This window comes from Ahaetulla prasina, chromosome 2 (genome assembly GCF_028640845.1).
Source record: "Ahaetulla prasina isolate Xishuangbanna chromosome 2, ASM2864084v1, whole genome shotgun sequence".
In the NCBI taxonomy this organism is placed as follows: domain Eukaryota; kingdom Metazoa; phylum Chordata; class Lepidosauria; order Squamata; family Colubridae; genus Ahaetulla; species Ahaetulla prasina.
In genome coordinates, this window is record NC_080540.1 from 279,814,819 (window position 1) to 279,830,744 (window position 15,926).

At 35.8% G+C, this 15,926-nt stretch overlaps 1 protein-coding gene across 2 annotated transcripts in view; it reads left to right on the forward strand.

Annotated features, from left to right (window-relative positions):
- The window catches only part of NADK2 (NAD kinase 2, mitochondrial), a 32,499-nt gene that overhangs the window by 8,223 nt on the left and 8,350 nt on the right, over positions 1 to 15,926 (forward strand). The window contains exons 3-10 of one of the 2 annotated variants that reach the window (XM_058170135.1): positions 425 to 513; positions 2,350 to 2,431; positions 6,709 to 6,792; positions 8,312 to 8,448; positions 9,703 to 9,781; positions 11,147 to 11,290; positions 13,447 to 13,502; positions 14,198 to 14,251. In XM_058170135.1, the coding sequence (XP_058026118.1) occupies positions 425 to 513; positions 2,350 to 2,431; positions 6,709 to 6,792; positions 8,312 to 8,448; positions 9,703 to 9,781; positions 11,147 to 11,290; positions 13,447 to 13,502; positions 14,198 to 14,251 (725 nt within the window). The remainder of the gene's footprint in view (positions 1 to 424; positions 514 to 2,349; positions 2,432 to 6,708; positions 6,793 to 8,311; positions 8,449 to 9,702; positions 9,782 to 11,146; positions 11,291 to 13,446; positions 13,503 to 14,197; positions 14,252 to 15,926) is intronic. The other variant, XM_058170136.1, reaches the window with a different exon arrangement.

Consider the following 15,926-nt stretch of genomic DNA (forward strand, 5'->3'; position numbering starts at 1 on the left):
GGATGAGAGCTAAGATAGGGCTAGAATTCATGGTGTTCTGATTTCTAGCCTGGTGCCTTAACCACCATACAAAACTGGTTCCTACATTTTTCTGATTCCAAGTGGGTTCACCTTAATAAAGCAGCAACAAAATTCTGACACTTGTTTAATCCTTTCAAATGCATGGATTACATGGATTTAACACGTAAGAGAGTTGAATGCGATAAGTAGATATTTTCACGCAACTGATAACTCAGCCTGATGTAAATTATTGATCTGTTTCACAAGATTGTCAGTAGTTCATATGAATTTTGTCAGTGTATAGGCTTTTCACTTCCTTTTTTTCCTAGGAGGCATTGCTAGGAGGCATTGCCTGACTTCACTTTTTGCGTTTCTTATCCATGAAAACCAGAACAATCACTTGCTTTTCAATATCTCTCTGTAGAAATGAGAAGATTGAAGTTCGGCTTGTGAAACGGAGAGACTATGATGAAGAGACTGTCCGGTGGGCAGATGCTGTTGTAGCAGCAGGAGGTATTAACTTGTGAGTGGGGAAATGTATTTTGAGTAATTGAAAACTTAAATAAATACTTTTGCAGAAATATTAAAGCCAAATTTGCCAATCTACAAGTAAGTCTAAGCTAAAATGTTGGTGAATTGCCAGGCACTGATGAGACTGCAAGATCTAGTCAAGTCCAATCCTTTATTTTCTTACAACTAATTGACAGAATATTGCCAAACTAAAACTTACTTTCTTACCTACTGATATATCCTGAGAAATTCTAGTGTGTGATTATCCTGAACCTCTTGCTCTTCCCTGTGGGATACGGTTTCCTAAATTTCCCAGCCCTCCCAGCTTGCACCAGTCACTTGAACACCCTCTTTGGCATGTGCCTTCGATACACCCTTGTGCATACTTCTCAATCCATGCCACACCCTTGTCTACCCTTTCAGATGTTTTCATGCTTTTCACATATATTCCCTGACTCATACATACTTTCCCTGACCCTTGTTGCCCCACTTGCACACCTGGCTTGCACTGTGCCTCTGTTACAGCTTTGTGTACTCTTATGCACCCTTTCCAATCTAGCAGCAACCTGTGTGCCAGCTTGGGACTTGCAACTTCCCATTGACTTTTCCACTTAGTTTGGTTGTGGGAAGTCCGCAGGAAGTTGCTTTGTTTAATGACTGGGGGATTCAGTTAATCATGGCAACTGGAGTGTAGGGATTGCTCTGCTAAGCGATGCAGCTGCGTTTTACAGCCAGATTGCTTAGCGATGGAAAATGGTTCCAGTTGCCAGGGTGCTGGTTGTCACTTTTAAGATCCTGTGTGATTCAGAACCAGGTTATCGGAGCGTTCACTTTTATCTGCCTATGTGAACAAATCAAATAGGCTCAACTTCCTTTTAAGTCCCATCTATACAAATATGCCATCTGATGAGATTTTGAAAGTAGGCATTTTCAGTTACCTCTCCAATATTCCAAAAATCCTTCTCAACAGACATTTGGTTTAGTCTTTATCTCCTGGGTTTCAGAAAAGATCTAGTTATTCAATTAAGTATAGGAAGAGAGGTTATGCTCTGACTGAATATTTGAATTCTTTAGATGATGTATTTGTACTTTATTGTATAATTTAATAGTGTATTTGGATTGCTTTATGGGTGAATTTATTATTTAGCAAGAATATCTTAGCCCAACAGCTACTGATACAAAAAATTACTATATTAAAGAAAATCATAATGGATTATTGTTCTTACTATAATTTCTTACTGCCTTTTATTCTTATATTATGATTTCAACAACTGTATACCACTTAATAATCAGATAATAAATATGCAAAAGGACTATTGAATCCTTCATATTGGGGTAACCATAGGCTTGATGACTTTCTCTCATAATTATTGACTGGAGTTGCCTGTTCAAGTGCACCTTTCCAAAATAATGCCTCTGACTTCCAAACCTTGTAGGGAGTCAGAAAGATACTATGCTGTGGGACATTGCTGAGACCTGAGACATTGCTGAGACCTGATGTATGTATCGCTGATAAGACTATGAGATGCATATTTCCCCATCCAGGGGAATCTAATAATCATCCTTCAGAATATTTTACCAAATGAAAATTAATTATCAGTTTAACTGAATCTAAATCCTGAATCAAGAATTATCTTCTTCAGGAGAACCTGTATCCCTGCTGTTTCAGGTGACTGCCTTCAAAGATGTGTTAGCAGCCCCCAGATGCATTGAGGCAGATATCAATACATATCAATCCCTTTTTCCCCCCTTGAGATGTTTGTCCAATACTTCATTTTGGAATGTTAAAAAATTCTTATATAAACATGCTCTGATACCAAAACCCTATATTTTTCCTAGGTGATGGAACAATGCTTTTGGCAGCCAGTAAGGTGCTGGATCAATTAAAACCAGTTATTGGAATAAATACAGATCCAGATAGGTGAGCCTAAGATTTGCTGGCATCTTATGATAAGGTTGGGTAGCCAAATAAATAAATATCACATTATAGCAATTTGAGCCCCGTAGATATTTCTGATGTATTATCTTATATTCAACCTTTCTTCCACATTTGTTTTACCTTTTACCTGTCCTTAGAAATATAAATGGTCAAAACTTAATTCAGTAGCAATATTATGCTTATCTGGAAAAAACTAGAATTGTTCTGCAAGTGTACAAAGTATTACTCTAGGTTAATAAATGTAACTTTTAAAATCTTTGATGTCAAATATTTATTTATTTATATCTCACTTTTATTATTTTTACAAATAATTCAAGATGGCGAACATAATCAATACTACTTGTTCCTATTTTCCCCAACACAACAACCCTATAAGGCAAGTTGGGCTAAGAGACAGTGATTGGTTTAACTGGCTTTCTTGGCTAAGGCGGGACTAGAACTCATGGTCTCCCGCTTTCTAGTTTGGTGCCTTAGCTACTAGACCACTAACCCTAACCTAACCCTGATGCCTTAGACCAAACTGGGTCTATCTATATGCCTAAATAAATCAGATGTTCTAAATTGAGTTCTACAAGTTCCAGTATTAATGTATTTTATTTACTTACTAAAGTTACATTCTGCTTTTCTCATTTTTTTCCACAATTAGTCTGTAAAATAGGTTGAGGTGAGAGATAGTAACAGGCCCTAAAATTGCTATTGAACTCCATGGTTAAGTATGAGCTAGAATATTGTTTTCCTAATCCAAATCCAACACTAAGTCTAATACTACACTAGTATTCATCAGCATCAAAAGAAATGTTCATCTGATAGCTAATATAATTCTCTTTAGAAGTGCATTCATAGGCATTTTTAGCTCATGAATTATATATCCTGAGTCCATTATAATGTAAACATTGCATTGTCATGCAATGGGAGTCTTCTAATCATGCAATGGGAGTCTTCTAATTAAAATCAACATCACTATTTCCTTTTTAAATTTTTCTTCTTTTAATGCTTTAACTTTAGTAGGTTTTTCATTGTAATAGTTGAATTCTCACTGCAGAGTTCAGGGATAATTGGGGTTAATGTATGCTTGTGAATCGTGCTTTTACCTAAGACTTGTTATTCTAAGAGTAAATGCGTGTTACTTGATTATAGCATTTGATTATCTTGAAGTAGTGGTACTTTCCACTTGGCTGTACACCTAATGCTATCCAAAGTATTGCCGTTCATTGATTATATATTAAAATGACATTTCATTTTAAGCAAAATGAATTCTGTCTCTTCTATGTTGCTACATTAGACTATAAAGTCTTCGCATTTAAATATTAATCATGTACTACTTTCTCTTCCCTTTCTTTGTCTCTAAAGCTGTAATTTGTGGGATTGGGAGGGTTGCCTTCAAATCAGTTTTGATTCCTTTCTCGACAAATAGTTTGCCATGATCATCTTCCTAGGGCTGAGAGAGAGACTGGCCCAATGTCACATAGCTGGCTTTGTGGCTTTGTGATCTCCCAGTTTTTAGCCTGGAGCCTTAGCTACTGCACCAAACTGGCTCTCTCAATCAGCAACACCTAATCTGAAAATAGTAACATTAATCTATTTTAAAAACCCTATGTATTTTTAATACCATGAGTTGACGGGAAGTGAAAATCAGTAGGTAACTTGCAAAATAGCCTCTTTAACAGTAACAGAGTAGGAAGGCACCTTGGAGGTCATTTAGTCCAACCCCCTGCTCATGCAGGAGACCTCTACTAGGGATTCGAACTGCCGACCTTTCTGATTGACAAGCTCTGAGCCACCTAGCCTCTATGTTAATTTGCATAAAGCAACATGAGAATGTTGCAGGCAAAACTGGTTATTAGTTGCTTACAATGTTCTGTCCAAAATGTGTCAAAATTTACTAGTATTGTTACTATGAGCAGGGAATGCTACATATGGCATAGATATAATTAAGATGATAGTTTAGTCTCAGTTTCTCTCTATTACTAAAAGTATTACATGAAAGCCTTGATAGTTCAAAGCCATGATGGATAGTGGAGATTGGACCGGTATGGTGATAACCATGACATAACCATGACATATGCAGGAGAAGCAAATGACAGGAATCATATTTTTTTTTCTTTTTAGTCTGCTTGTAAAAAGTTCATTTAGTTGACTCTGGCTGCAATAAAAATGAACTTAAACATGTTTTACATATCTATGAAACTAAAAGAAAAGGGGGTGATGTAATAGATCGGAGTGAAGATGATCTGATTTTGTGCAATTGACAGATACATGCAGAGAAATATGATGGAAGTGGCCTGTGCATAAGTTGTTTCATATGTAAACATGATAAAAATCAGTTCACATGTAAAATTGTTAGTTGTTTTTATGATGAAAAATGAAGAGGATTGGTGAAGGATGCTTGGGTGATGACGTGCTTTGATTCACTTTGGTAGTGACGAGTGAATCTTGGGGGGAAAATGGACATGGAGAAAGAGGAAAAGAAGTAGAAGAAATGAGAGGGGAAGAACAACTACTGCAGGAGGAGAAAATCCTGTATGAATAAGTATTAGAAGATAAATTAATCTCCAAACAATGATTGAAAAGTGGATGTGAGGGAAGACGATGAAATAAAATGAAAAGAATTATATCACAAGGTGCCACTGAAGTGCATGGAGAAGAATTAATAGGTAATATTGAAAAAAAATGGTGAGCCTCTGTAATGGGTACCATATGGTATATAAGCAAATATTTGGAAGATATAAGCAAAAATTAGGAAGAGATTAAAACTATAGGAAAATAGTTGTAAAAATATACTCAGAGAGCAAGTAGTATTCATCTCCCTTATTCCACTGAAGATATCATATATGTATTTCCCTAAATTGCTGATATTATAAAAATGTAGCTTTTTGTACAGAATGAATATTTGTCAAGTACAGTAGAACCTGGTCATGAATGCTTCTGACCATGACCAAATCGAATTCCGACCAAAAAATTCACAAAATTTTTGAATCTGGTCATGAACACATACTCGGGTGGCGATCAAACACAGCCATGGGTGATTTCCCCTTCTGTGCCATTTTTTTGTAAGCACCAAACAACAGTGATCTCGTGTGGCCGCTGCATTAATTTTGGTTAGGTTCAGATCACAACCAAATCAGGTTGTGACCAAAGTTATGGAACAAATTATGGTCGTGACCAGATCTTCTACTGTATGCAAACTGCTTCTGTATAAGAGTATGCTGCTACCGTCTTTAGTATATGGAACATGGGGTTGAGTTCGTGTAGAGCAGGGGTCTCCAATCTTGGCAACTTTAAGCCTGGCGGACTTCAACTCCCAGAATTCTGGGAGCTGAAATCCACCAGGCTTAAAGTTGCAAAGGTTGGAGACCCGTGCTCTAGAGCAGGGGTATTAAACTCATGTCATCACGGTGGCATCATGTGACATATCAGGACTTTTCCCTCCTTTGCTAAACTAGGTGTGAGTGTGACCAGTGTGTGACGCATCCGGCCCATGGGCTGGGAGTTTGACAGCTCTGGTCTAGAGAAATATCAAAATAAGTTGAATGCAGTCATAATGGAATACTTAAGAAGTGGGATAGAACAGGACAGGGAAGTGGCCTCGCAATTACAGGAAAATAAGATGCTGACTCCAAAACACTATGTGACATTCAGTTGGTGCCTGAATTCAAACACGAATTACTTTGCACCCCCTGCATTCTATTTCTTTCTTTCTTGTCACTCACTTTTGTATTCAGTGTGCATCTATTCATTCTGAACCCTGCAGCAGGTGGTGGAATGTTATTGTTATGAATGTTATGAAAAGAAATAGTGAATTAAATGATATTGCTGTATTTTGCTGTTTTGTTTTTTTTCTAGAAATGTCTCGTGCCTTTACTTTCTGTCACTTGCTATTTCCTATTACCATTCTGTGTTTGCTAACACTGCATTACCTCGGAAGACAATAGTGTGATGGTCGTAATTTTTTTTTTGAGAGTTGTTGCTTTTGTCCACTGCTTAAATTTAAATATTTAAATTTAAGTCATGAATAAGAATTGCTATGAAATAAATTTTTTTAGTGTATTTGACATGCCTGTGAGAAATAGTTGATAAATTGCTCAGTCCCTCATATTTGCCAATTAAAATGCATGAGAATTCAGTTAGAGTAGTATAAACCATTATTATATGACACATTCCTGTTTTAGAATGGGTGAGAGGGAATAAATCTTTGCTTGAAAAATATACTAAGTTTTTTAATACAATGTATTATTTTTCCATTGTTATTTTATATACAGATCTGAGGGTCATTTGTGTTTACCTGTACGATATACACACTCATTTCCAGATGCTTTGCAGAAACTTTATAGTGGTGAATTCAGGTAATATAAACTTAAATCTCTGGAGAACTTTGTCTTTAAAAATATTTTTAGGTTTTAGACAAATATTGTCTAAGTGTCATTGATATTTATTGGGAATAAACCTAATGATTATTTTTTCCCATCTTATATTAATGCAGAAGTATAGGACTCACTGAATGCAAAACAATGATTCATTTGCACTTATGTACATATTTTGAAGTCAGTTTTAAATGAACTCAAAATATTGTCAAGAAATGGGCAGGAACTATGATATCATACGATGATTAATATAACTTGGGAGAAATCAATGTAATCCAACAGTGTAATTAATTAATGATGAAACTCACTATTTTTTAAATAGAGAGTGGTAACAGGACCGGCATTTAAAAAGGCCACTGAAAGATAAAAGGGTGCTAATCTGTCTGATGAAGCCATGACAAAGTTGCAGAAATGGACAAAGATCTATGGGACACACATGCCAAAAGTCTGTCAGAAAATTGGTGGGAGGAATGGGCTTGGCTGGAATCTTCAGTAGGAACAATCCATGTTAAGACAGGTTTTAATTATGAATAAACTTGAAAATAAGGATGAATCCTTCCTTCCCTTCCCTATTTCACATGGTAGCACCCATCATATTTTCCTACATATAGTGTAATTCGTGTAGATTCTGAAATGGGGAATTGGTTAGAAAACATTTTTTTCCCACTGAATTCCTTATTTTGAAAAGTATGATGAGAGAAGGCTCTATAAATATTAGAAGAAAATAGAATAATCAGAATAGCTTTAAAAAAAAGATATGTATGTTTGTTTAAGTTGATCATATTCTGTAGCTCAACCAGAAATTTAATTCTGTTAAGATAATAATAAATTCCCAATCATTGTGTGCAATAATTATCAAATCTATCAGTTATTCTTCAGTAGCTATCAGTATTATCATTCTCCTTAATATTTGTTAGAGAGGCTAACTAGTATTTTTAAAAATAATTAAAGTAAAGGAATACATGGAGTTGGTTATTTTATATTTTGGTGACAAACCTACAGATTATCTTCTAAATATTGTATATGTATGTGACAATGGATCTGGCAAAAATAATGAATTCGGCGAGTCATAATTTGAGTGTAACAGGAATATGATCATTAACTATATTTTGAGGAGTGTTAAACCAATAAGTGCATTTTTCTTTTCCTTAAATAGATGGTATAATATTTAAATTGTTTGGTTTCACATTAAATAATCTTGTACTGTTCTGAAAATTCATCTTTTCCAACATCAGAAAACCAGAAAAAGAACATTTTGTCTTTGGGATACTTGAAGTTAAATTGCCGTAGAACTTTCAGAAATTATTTAATAATTTAGACTGTGATAAGAATATGAATTTCATTCCAATCAACTACATTTCTTTGTGAGTTAAGTAATATTTATATGAAATAGTTAATAATTTTCTGAATGCTATATGGGTCACTTGTAGTGGTGATTCATGGAAAAAATTGTCATCCATTTCAGTTGCTTTACTTTTTGTGTTATCCTTCATCTTTAAAGATGGCAATGGAGGCAACGAATCCGGTTGTACCTTGAAGGAACTGGTATTAACCCAGTCCCTGTAGATTTACATGAACAGCAACTGAGTCAAGAACAGCATAGTAGGGCCCATGTTAATGGAAGATTTCAGGATCAAAGTGAGTACTGTTTTTCTCCAAAAATGTATTCCACTCTGATGATTAATAGTACCCAGTCTTAAACCGTCATCTTCAGCTCTTACTTTATCATCTCAACTGAGTAGGAAAACATATTCAGAATAGAAATCAAATGTTTCTATTAAGTGCAGAGCTCCTATCAATAGATGCAGCCAGATTTGTATAAAATAAATGTTTTCATATCAAGTCTGAAAATAAGGATCATAATTTTAGTTCAGAGACATTTTCATGTTTGAGTGTGTTTTTAGAGACATCTGCTTGGCCTATATTTCACCCATGTAATTTGCCCGTGATTGCAGGATCTCAGATTTCTGAACCACACCTCTTGCCTGTAAGATCATTAAATGAAGTCTTTATTGGAGAGTAACAGGAATATGATCATTAACTATATTTTGAGGAGTGTTAAACCAATAAGTGCATTTTTCTTTTCCTTAAATAGATGGTATAATATTTAAATTGTTTGGTTTCACATTAAATAATCTTGTACTGTTCTGAAAATTCATCTTTTCCAACATCAGAAAACCAGAAAAAGAACATTTTGTCTTTGGGATACTTGAAGTTAAATTGCCGAGAACTTTCAGAAATTATTTAATAATTTAGACTGTGATAAGAATATGAATTTCATTCCAATCAACTACATTTCTTTGTGAGTTAAGTAATATTTATATGAAATAGTTAATAATTTTCTGAATGCTATATGGGTCACTTGTAGTGGTGATTCATGGAAAAAATTGTCATCCATTTCAGTTGCTTTACTTTTTGTGTTATCCTTCATCTTTAAAGATGGCAATGGGGGCAACGAATCCGTTGTACCTTGAAGGAACTGGTATTAACCCAGTCCCTGTAGATTTACATGAACAGCAACTGAGTCAAGAACAGCATAGTAGGGCCCATGTTAATGGAAGATTTCAGGATCAAAGTGAGTACTGTTTTTCTCCAAAAATGTATTCCACTCTGATGATTAATAGTACCCAGTCTTAAACCGTCATCTTCAGCTCTTACTTTATCATCTCAACTGAGTAGGAAAACATATTCAGAATAGAAATCAAATGTTTCTATTAAGTGCAGAGCTCCTATCAATAGATGCAGCCAGATTTGTATAAAATAAATGTTTTCATATCAAGTCTGAAAATAAGGATCATAATTTTAGTTCAGAGACATTTTCATGTTTGAGTGTGTTTTTAGAGACATCTGCTTGGCCTATATTTCACCCATGTAATTTGCCCGTGATTGCAGGATCTCAGATTTCTGAACCACACCTCTTGCCTGTAAGATCATTAAATGAAGTCTTTATTGGAGAGTCTCTCTCATCCAGGTATGCTAAACATCATCTTGCAAGCATTACTGTTTGGCATAGCCTGTAAACATAATACTTTTATTTATATTAAAACATTTCCAAACTACCTTGATTCATAATCTCTTCAATCAATCTTTATATTCTTTTGCTTTCTTACTGATTAATCTATGGGATTGCATTCATACTTGATTACTGAATCCAAATGATAATATTTTGCTTTGGAAGCCTGTGAGAAAGCAGTTCAGTGCTATATTTTTCAAGAAGTCTTACATGTTCATTTTATTGTGAATTGTTGAAAGAAAAATCATTAGCTGGTCTTTAATGCATCTTAATTTACACCTTGCATGTTATGTGTTGGTATTGGATTTTTGATTCCACTGACTGGGCTATATTAGCTATGTAAAAATTGCCTTTTCCGGCGTTGTCTAATAGAACTTCATATTGAAACAAAAATAAGTTAGAATAATCTTGTTTTAAGAATTTGCAGAAACACTTTTTTTCTTACTGTAGTGGATTTTAGTGCAATACAAAACATTCAAAAGTTACATTTTTCAAACTGCACCAGTATTAGTGAAGCATACCTCAATTAAGTTCCAATTAACCACATGTTTTGGAAAGCTTGCATGGTTGCTTTGAAATTACATAGGATTTGATGTAGGATTCCTAGCAGTGTATTGTATGCACATGGAGCAGCTGCACAAGCATTAGTGTAGGATGTAAGAAAACAATGTTGTGAAAATGATTCAATTATAACAGTGGAACAGAACTGTGAATGAAGTGCTTGGTAGAATAGTAGATCGGAAGATATGTCAGATCATGAATCAGGGAATTGGAACATATGGACTAGTAGGAAACATGAAACCATAAATTAAATAGTTGCAGTTGATAAAGCTGAGTATATTTAAGAAAATGTTTTTGACAAGTTCAATTTGTTCTGTAGATGCATTTTTCTGCTAGTAATATGATCTGAAAGAGGACATGTTTTGTACAAATTGGAGGGACAAGGGGATTTCTCTCACTTGGTGGCTTGAATTCAGAATTTCATTTTGAATTTTATTGACAGTAGGAACAATTATGTAGAAGGGAAACTAGTATGTGTTTCTATTGTGTTCAATACTAGTAGATTTTCTGCTGATTGCAAACAAAATTACTAGAAAATTCTAAAAGGCTTTCAAAATGGCTTGCTCTTGTACTAACAACATGCTGGAGTTTTGAAAACTGATCTAAAAAACGCTATCCATCAAAAATATATCTTTATTCTTTAAAATCTGCTTTTTAAAACTGCTGCATACAAATTCAGTAATAAAATTTTGAGCCATGTTTGAAATTAGCCTTTTTAGACTGGTACATGCCTGATGTCGGGCTGTGTTCTGTCTTATTCAGGGTGAACTATAAGTCCTGCAAACCCAGTTTTAAATTCTCCCTTCATAGGGCTTCTTATTATGAAATATCAGTTGATGATGGTCCATGGGAGAAACAAAAGAGCTCAGGTCTCAATATATGCACTGGAACTGGATCAAAAGCTTGGTAAGTTTGGTGTGCTTCTGTTGTATCACTTATCTGTGGAAATCTTCCAAAAGGCATAATATATAGCACATTTATTTTGATACAATATGCAATACCGCTGGTACAAGAAGTAAGTTGTAAAGGGTTTATATTTACTAAGTTATTTTGAGTCTTACATATTTTATATGTCACCCTGTTTATGTGTTTGAAAAAAATATTTGAAAAAAAAGCTGTTTTGCTTATTTTAATGTTTGGGACTTTTTTCTGAGAAACATTCATTTAAGGTGATTTACAACAAATGTATTAAAATATAAATCTGAAACAATGTAAATATTTCAGTCTTAACTCTTGTTAAATCAAAAGAGTTTATTTGCTTATTTATGAGGTAGTTTACAGATTAAAATAGCAATAAAATATTTTTTAGAAATTCAGTAGTTATAATATATGCGTTCAAATCAACATTGACTCCTGGCAACTGCCTGGACAAGACCCTGCAGTTGTCTTGGCAAGTTTTGGGAAGAGGTTTTCTCTTAACTCCTTCCTAGTGCTGAGAGAGAGCATGATTGGCCCAAGGTCACCCAGCTGCCTTTGTCCCTAAGACTGGACTAAGACTCATGATCTCCTAGTTCCTAGTCCAATGCCTTAATCACTACAACAAATTGCTTCCTTTTATATATTTTAAAATAATTTATATCAGATTATAAGAAAATAGTCAGCTCTATACCTGTCCCCAAAGGCTTTCGGGGGGGGGGAACCCCTCATTTTTACATATTTTTGGAAGGCTATAAGCTTGAACATCTTAAAATATAAATCAGTTGGCATAAAATAATTTTTACAAATCAGTAAAAATTTTAAATATGAATATGGTATACTTAATTGTACATCCTTCATATTACTGACACTGAATAAATAGAATTAGATGTTTAGTCTTTGGTATTGAAAATGCCTTTGCATTTGTCAGCAGCATAGATGGCTTACTTTAAGTTATAGGAGCCTTTGGAAAATTTTCCAATATTTTTTTTTAAAAAGTTTGGGATGTATTGCAGCAGGCTTTAATGGTACAGATACGTCATAGAATATTTATTCAGAGCATAAAAAGAATGCCAACAATTAATTGTGCGAGAATTTTGGATTGTTAATTTAGTCTTTAAGTACGTAATGATTTTTGATTATAAATTTTCATGTACTAGGAAGATACTTTAATACTTGTAAAATACATACATTACTATTCTAGTAGTAGTCTAAATAGTCTAAATAAGACTATTGCCTTATACACTGTAAGCCGCCCTGAGTCTTCGGAGAAGGGCGGGGTATAAATGTAAACAAAAACAAAAAAAATTCTTATGGAATATTATGATTTTAGAATTCAAGCGAGTGTTCGATTTCTAGAACACATTCTGGAAGCACTCAGAAATAGACATAATTTCTCTTTAACCTGCTGGGTTACTTGACTGAAATTGTACTACTCCCCCAATTTTTCTAGATAAAGAGTTAAGCATGCTTAATATTATCCCAAGAAATATTTATAATTTGCTGAAAACTAAAAGTAAATTCTTTTTGGTTTGATAATTTCTAGGATTTCCCAGGGTTTTGTTGTTGTTAGTTGCGAAGTCGTGTCGACCCATCGCGACCCCATGGACAACATTCCTCCAGGCCTTCCTGTCCTCTACCATCCTCTGGTGTCCATTTAAACTCATGCCTACTGCTTCAGTGACTCCATCCAGCCACCTTGTTCTCTGTCGCCCCCTTCTTCTTTTGCCCTCAATCTTTCCCAGCATTAGGCTCTTCTCCAGTGAGTCCTTTTTTCTCATTAGGTGGCCAAAGTATTTCAGTTTCATCTTCAGGATCTGGCATTCTAAAGAGCAGTCAGGGTTGATCTCCTCTAGAACTGACTTGTTTGTTCGCCTTGCAGTCCCAGGGTTTAGGTAGCCTTTAAATCAAAAACTTTGTTGTATGGTTGAACAACATTGTGGGTTTTGGGAATTTCTGTTTTATTCAAACTACTGTTAAACTTTATTAGCCAACATTTTTATTATTCTTTTTTCTTCAGCTTCCAAGTCAAACATTTGTTTCTAGAATATTAATTAATTAAAATAATAAAAAAATTCTAGAGACAGGGAGGAAGGCTTCCCAACTAGAGTTGATCTAGGAATTATTTTTTTAAAATTCTCTTTTAGGTCTTTTAATATCAACAAAATAGCAAATCAGGCTGTGGAAGAAATTCTTAAGATTGGTAAGTTCCTAATAACATGCTCATCATTGAAAACGATGTAAAGAAATGTCTAGAGTATTGACTAATTTAATGTGAACTTGACATAGTCTAAAAGTACATTGTCTTTCTCCAGAGACTGAACATGTATCACTTATATAGCAATAACACCATTTTGAAATGCTACTAAAATGATATAAAAGTTATATCCCTGTTAAAACTGTGCTTATATTGTAGGAGTCTAATATCTGTAACAGAGAAAATAAGTTGAAGAAGAACACTTGTAAGACTTAAAAAGCTTTTAAAGAATTGTACATGGCTTTAGAAAAAAAAGTCTGTATTTTATTATATTTTTTGTTAAACCAAACCAGATTATTTTGCTTAACAAATAATCTTGAATCAGAACAAAAGATGCATTTTGGGAAACTGCCCTTAAATTTATCAGGGTTGGGAAACCTATTGCCTTCCCCATTGTCCTATATATAACCAACATACATATTTACCTTTAATTTAGATGAGATTATCCTGTAAAAGTGGCAGTATATATTGTATGTATTTCCCTTATTATTTGGTCGGTTGCTGGTCAGAAATGAAAGTGTCTTTTAGAATTTTGTTTCTTATTTTTGTAAGAGTAACTGAGTATTGTTCTTTGTCACATGTTGTCTAGCAAATGCAAAATATAACTTCCTATAACAAACAAATTTCTTTTGGTTTAATAGCTAAAAGTTATGAGAATTTAAAGCTTCCATTGAACAAAGAACTAATACAGAAAGGTGAGGCCTATTTTTAGCATGTTTAATCATTGTGGTTTACCAATTTGTTTTCTTCAATTTTGGTCAGGATTTCAGAGTTACAGAAATAATATTATTTTATGCATTTAACTTACAAGCATTAATATAATGCATTAATTTAGAGAGTTTTACATCTGTAAGTAAAAATGGGGGGCGGTGCTAGGCTTCAAGATGGCAGCCACCAGCCCAGATTCAAAACCTGACTGCCATGTGATGGGATTGTTGTGGCCTACCAGTGGCCAGCAGAGCTGGCAGCAGTGAGGAGGTTGGGGAGGAACGTGGGCAAGTCCTGGAATCTGGGAAAGGCTCAGACGAAGGTTCTGAGTCAGAGGCAGAGAGGGGGCCAAGGCCACCTGGTAGTTCTTTGCTGTCTCCGGAGTCTCCCAAGTCTGACATCAGCGAGGCAGAACAACAGCGTGAGCCAGGGATGAAATGCTCCCGGATCGGACCAGCTCGCACGATCCGGTAGCGATGGCAGCTCCTGGTTCGGAGGACCAGTAGCAAAAATCCCTGGCCCCACCTCCCCTGCCTCTACTGAGCTGCACCATCAGCAGAGAAGCCTTTGAGGATCCCGCCCCTCAGCTGAGATCAGCAGAGCCTTTAAACTTAAAAAAATAATAATTAAAGGCTACTCTGGGGATCTCACCTGAGTTCCTCATCAGCAGAACCTTAAAAAACATGTTTTCTGTAGAAAACATGTAGAAAAACTACTTTTAAAAGAGTCTAAGACACTTACCTAATTACTGATCGACCTCATGGCTTTTTTCGCAGCCGGAAAGCCCCAGTTACGCTTTCAAAACAGACTGAACTAATCTAAACTTAGCTAATCTATTTCACCACTGAGTGACTAATGCTGTCTGGCTGAGGAACTCTGGGAATTGAAGTCCACAATAAAATAAAATAAAATAAAATAATAAAATAAAATATTTGTGCAGCTTTCTGAGATTTGGTATGTTTCTGTAGTGTTTCTGTAGGTCCTATACTAGGACTTACCTAGTGGCGATGGGGGAAGCGAGACGTTGCTACGTCTCCTCCCTCATTGCGTCGGCAGATAACCGCCCAGCCGCCCTGTTTCGGGTAACTCGCTCCCTCCTTCAACAGGGGGAGCAGGATGACCCGTTGCAGGGACGTGCTGAGGAGTTTTATTTGGTGGTTTTATTTAGTGGTTATCTATACGACAAAATCGTTCAGCTTCGGGACGGTCTGGACCAAAATTGGGTAGATCCGGGTGGGATGTCTGAGAGCCGTCTTGTTGAGATTGTTTGGGATGAGTTTGACCCTGTGGCTCCCGAGGACATGGACAGGTTGCTGGGTAGGCTGAATGCCACCACATGTTTACTGGACCCGTGTCCCTCCTGGTTGGTGCTGGCCGCACAGGATGTGACACGAGGCTGGCTCCAGGGGCTTACAAATGCTTCTTTGTTGGAGGGGGTCTTTCCGGCCGCCTTGAAAGAGGCGGTGGTGAGGCCTCTCCTCAAGAAGCCTTCCCTGGACCCAGCTGTGTTAGGTAATTATCGTCCGGTCTCCAACCCGCCCGCGGCGAAGGTTGTAGAAAGTGTGGTGGCATGTCAGCTGCCCCGGTACCTGGAGGAAACCGTCTATCTAGACCCGTTCCAGTCCGGCTTCCGGCCCGGTTACAGCACTGAGACGGCTTTGG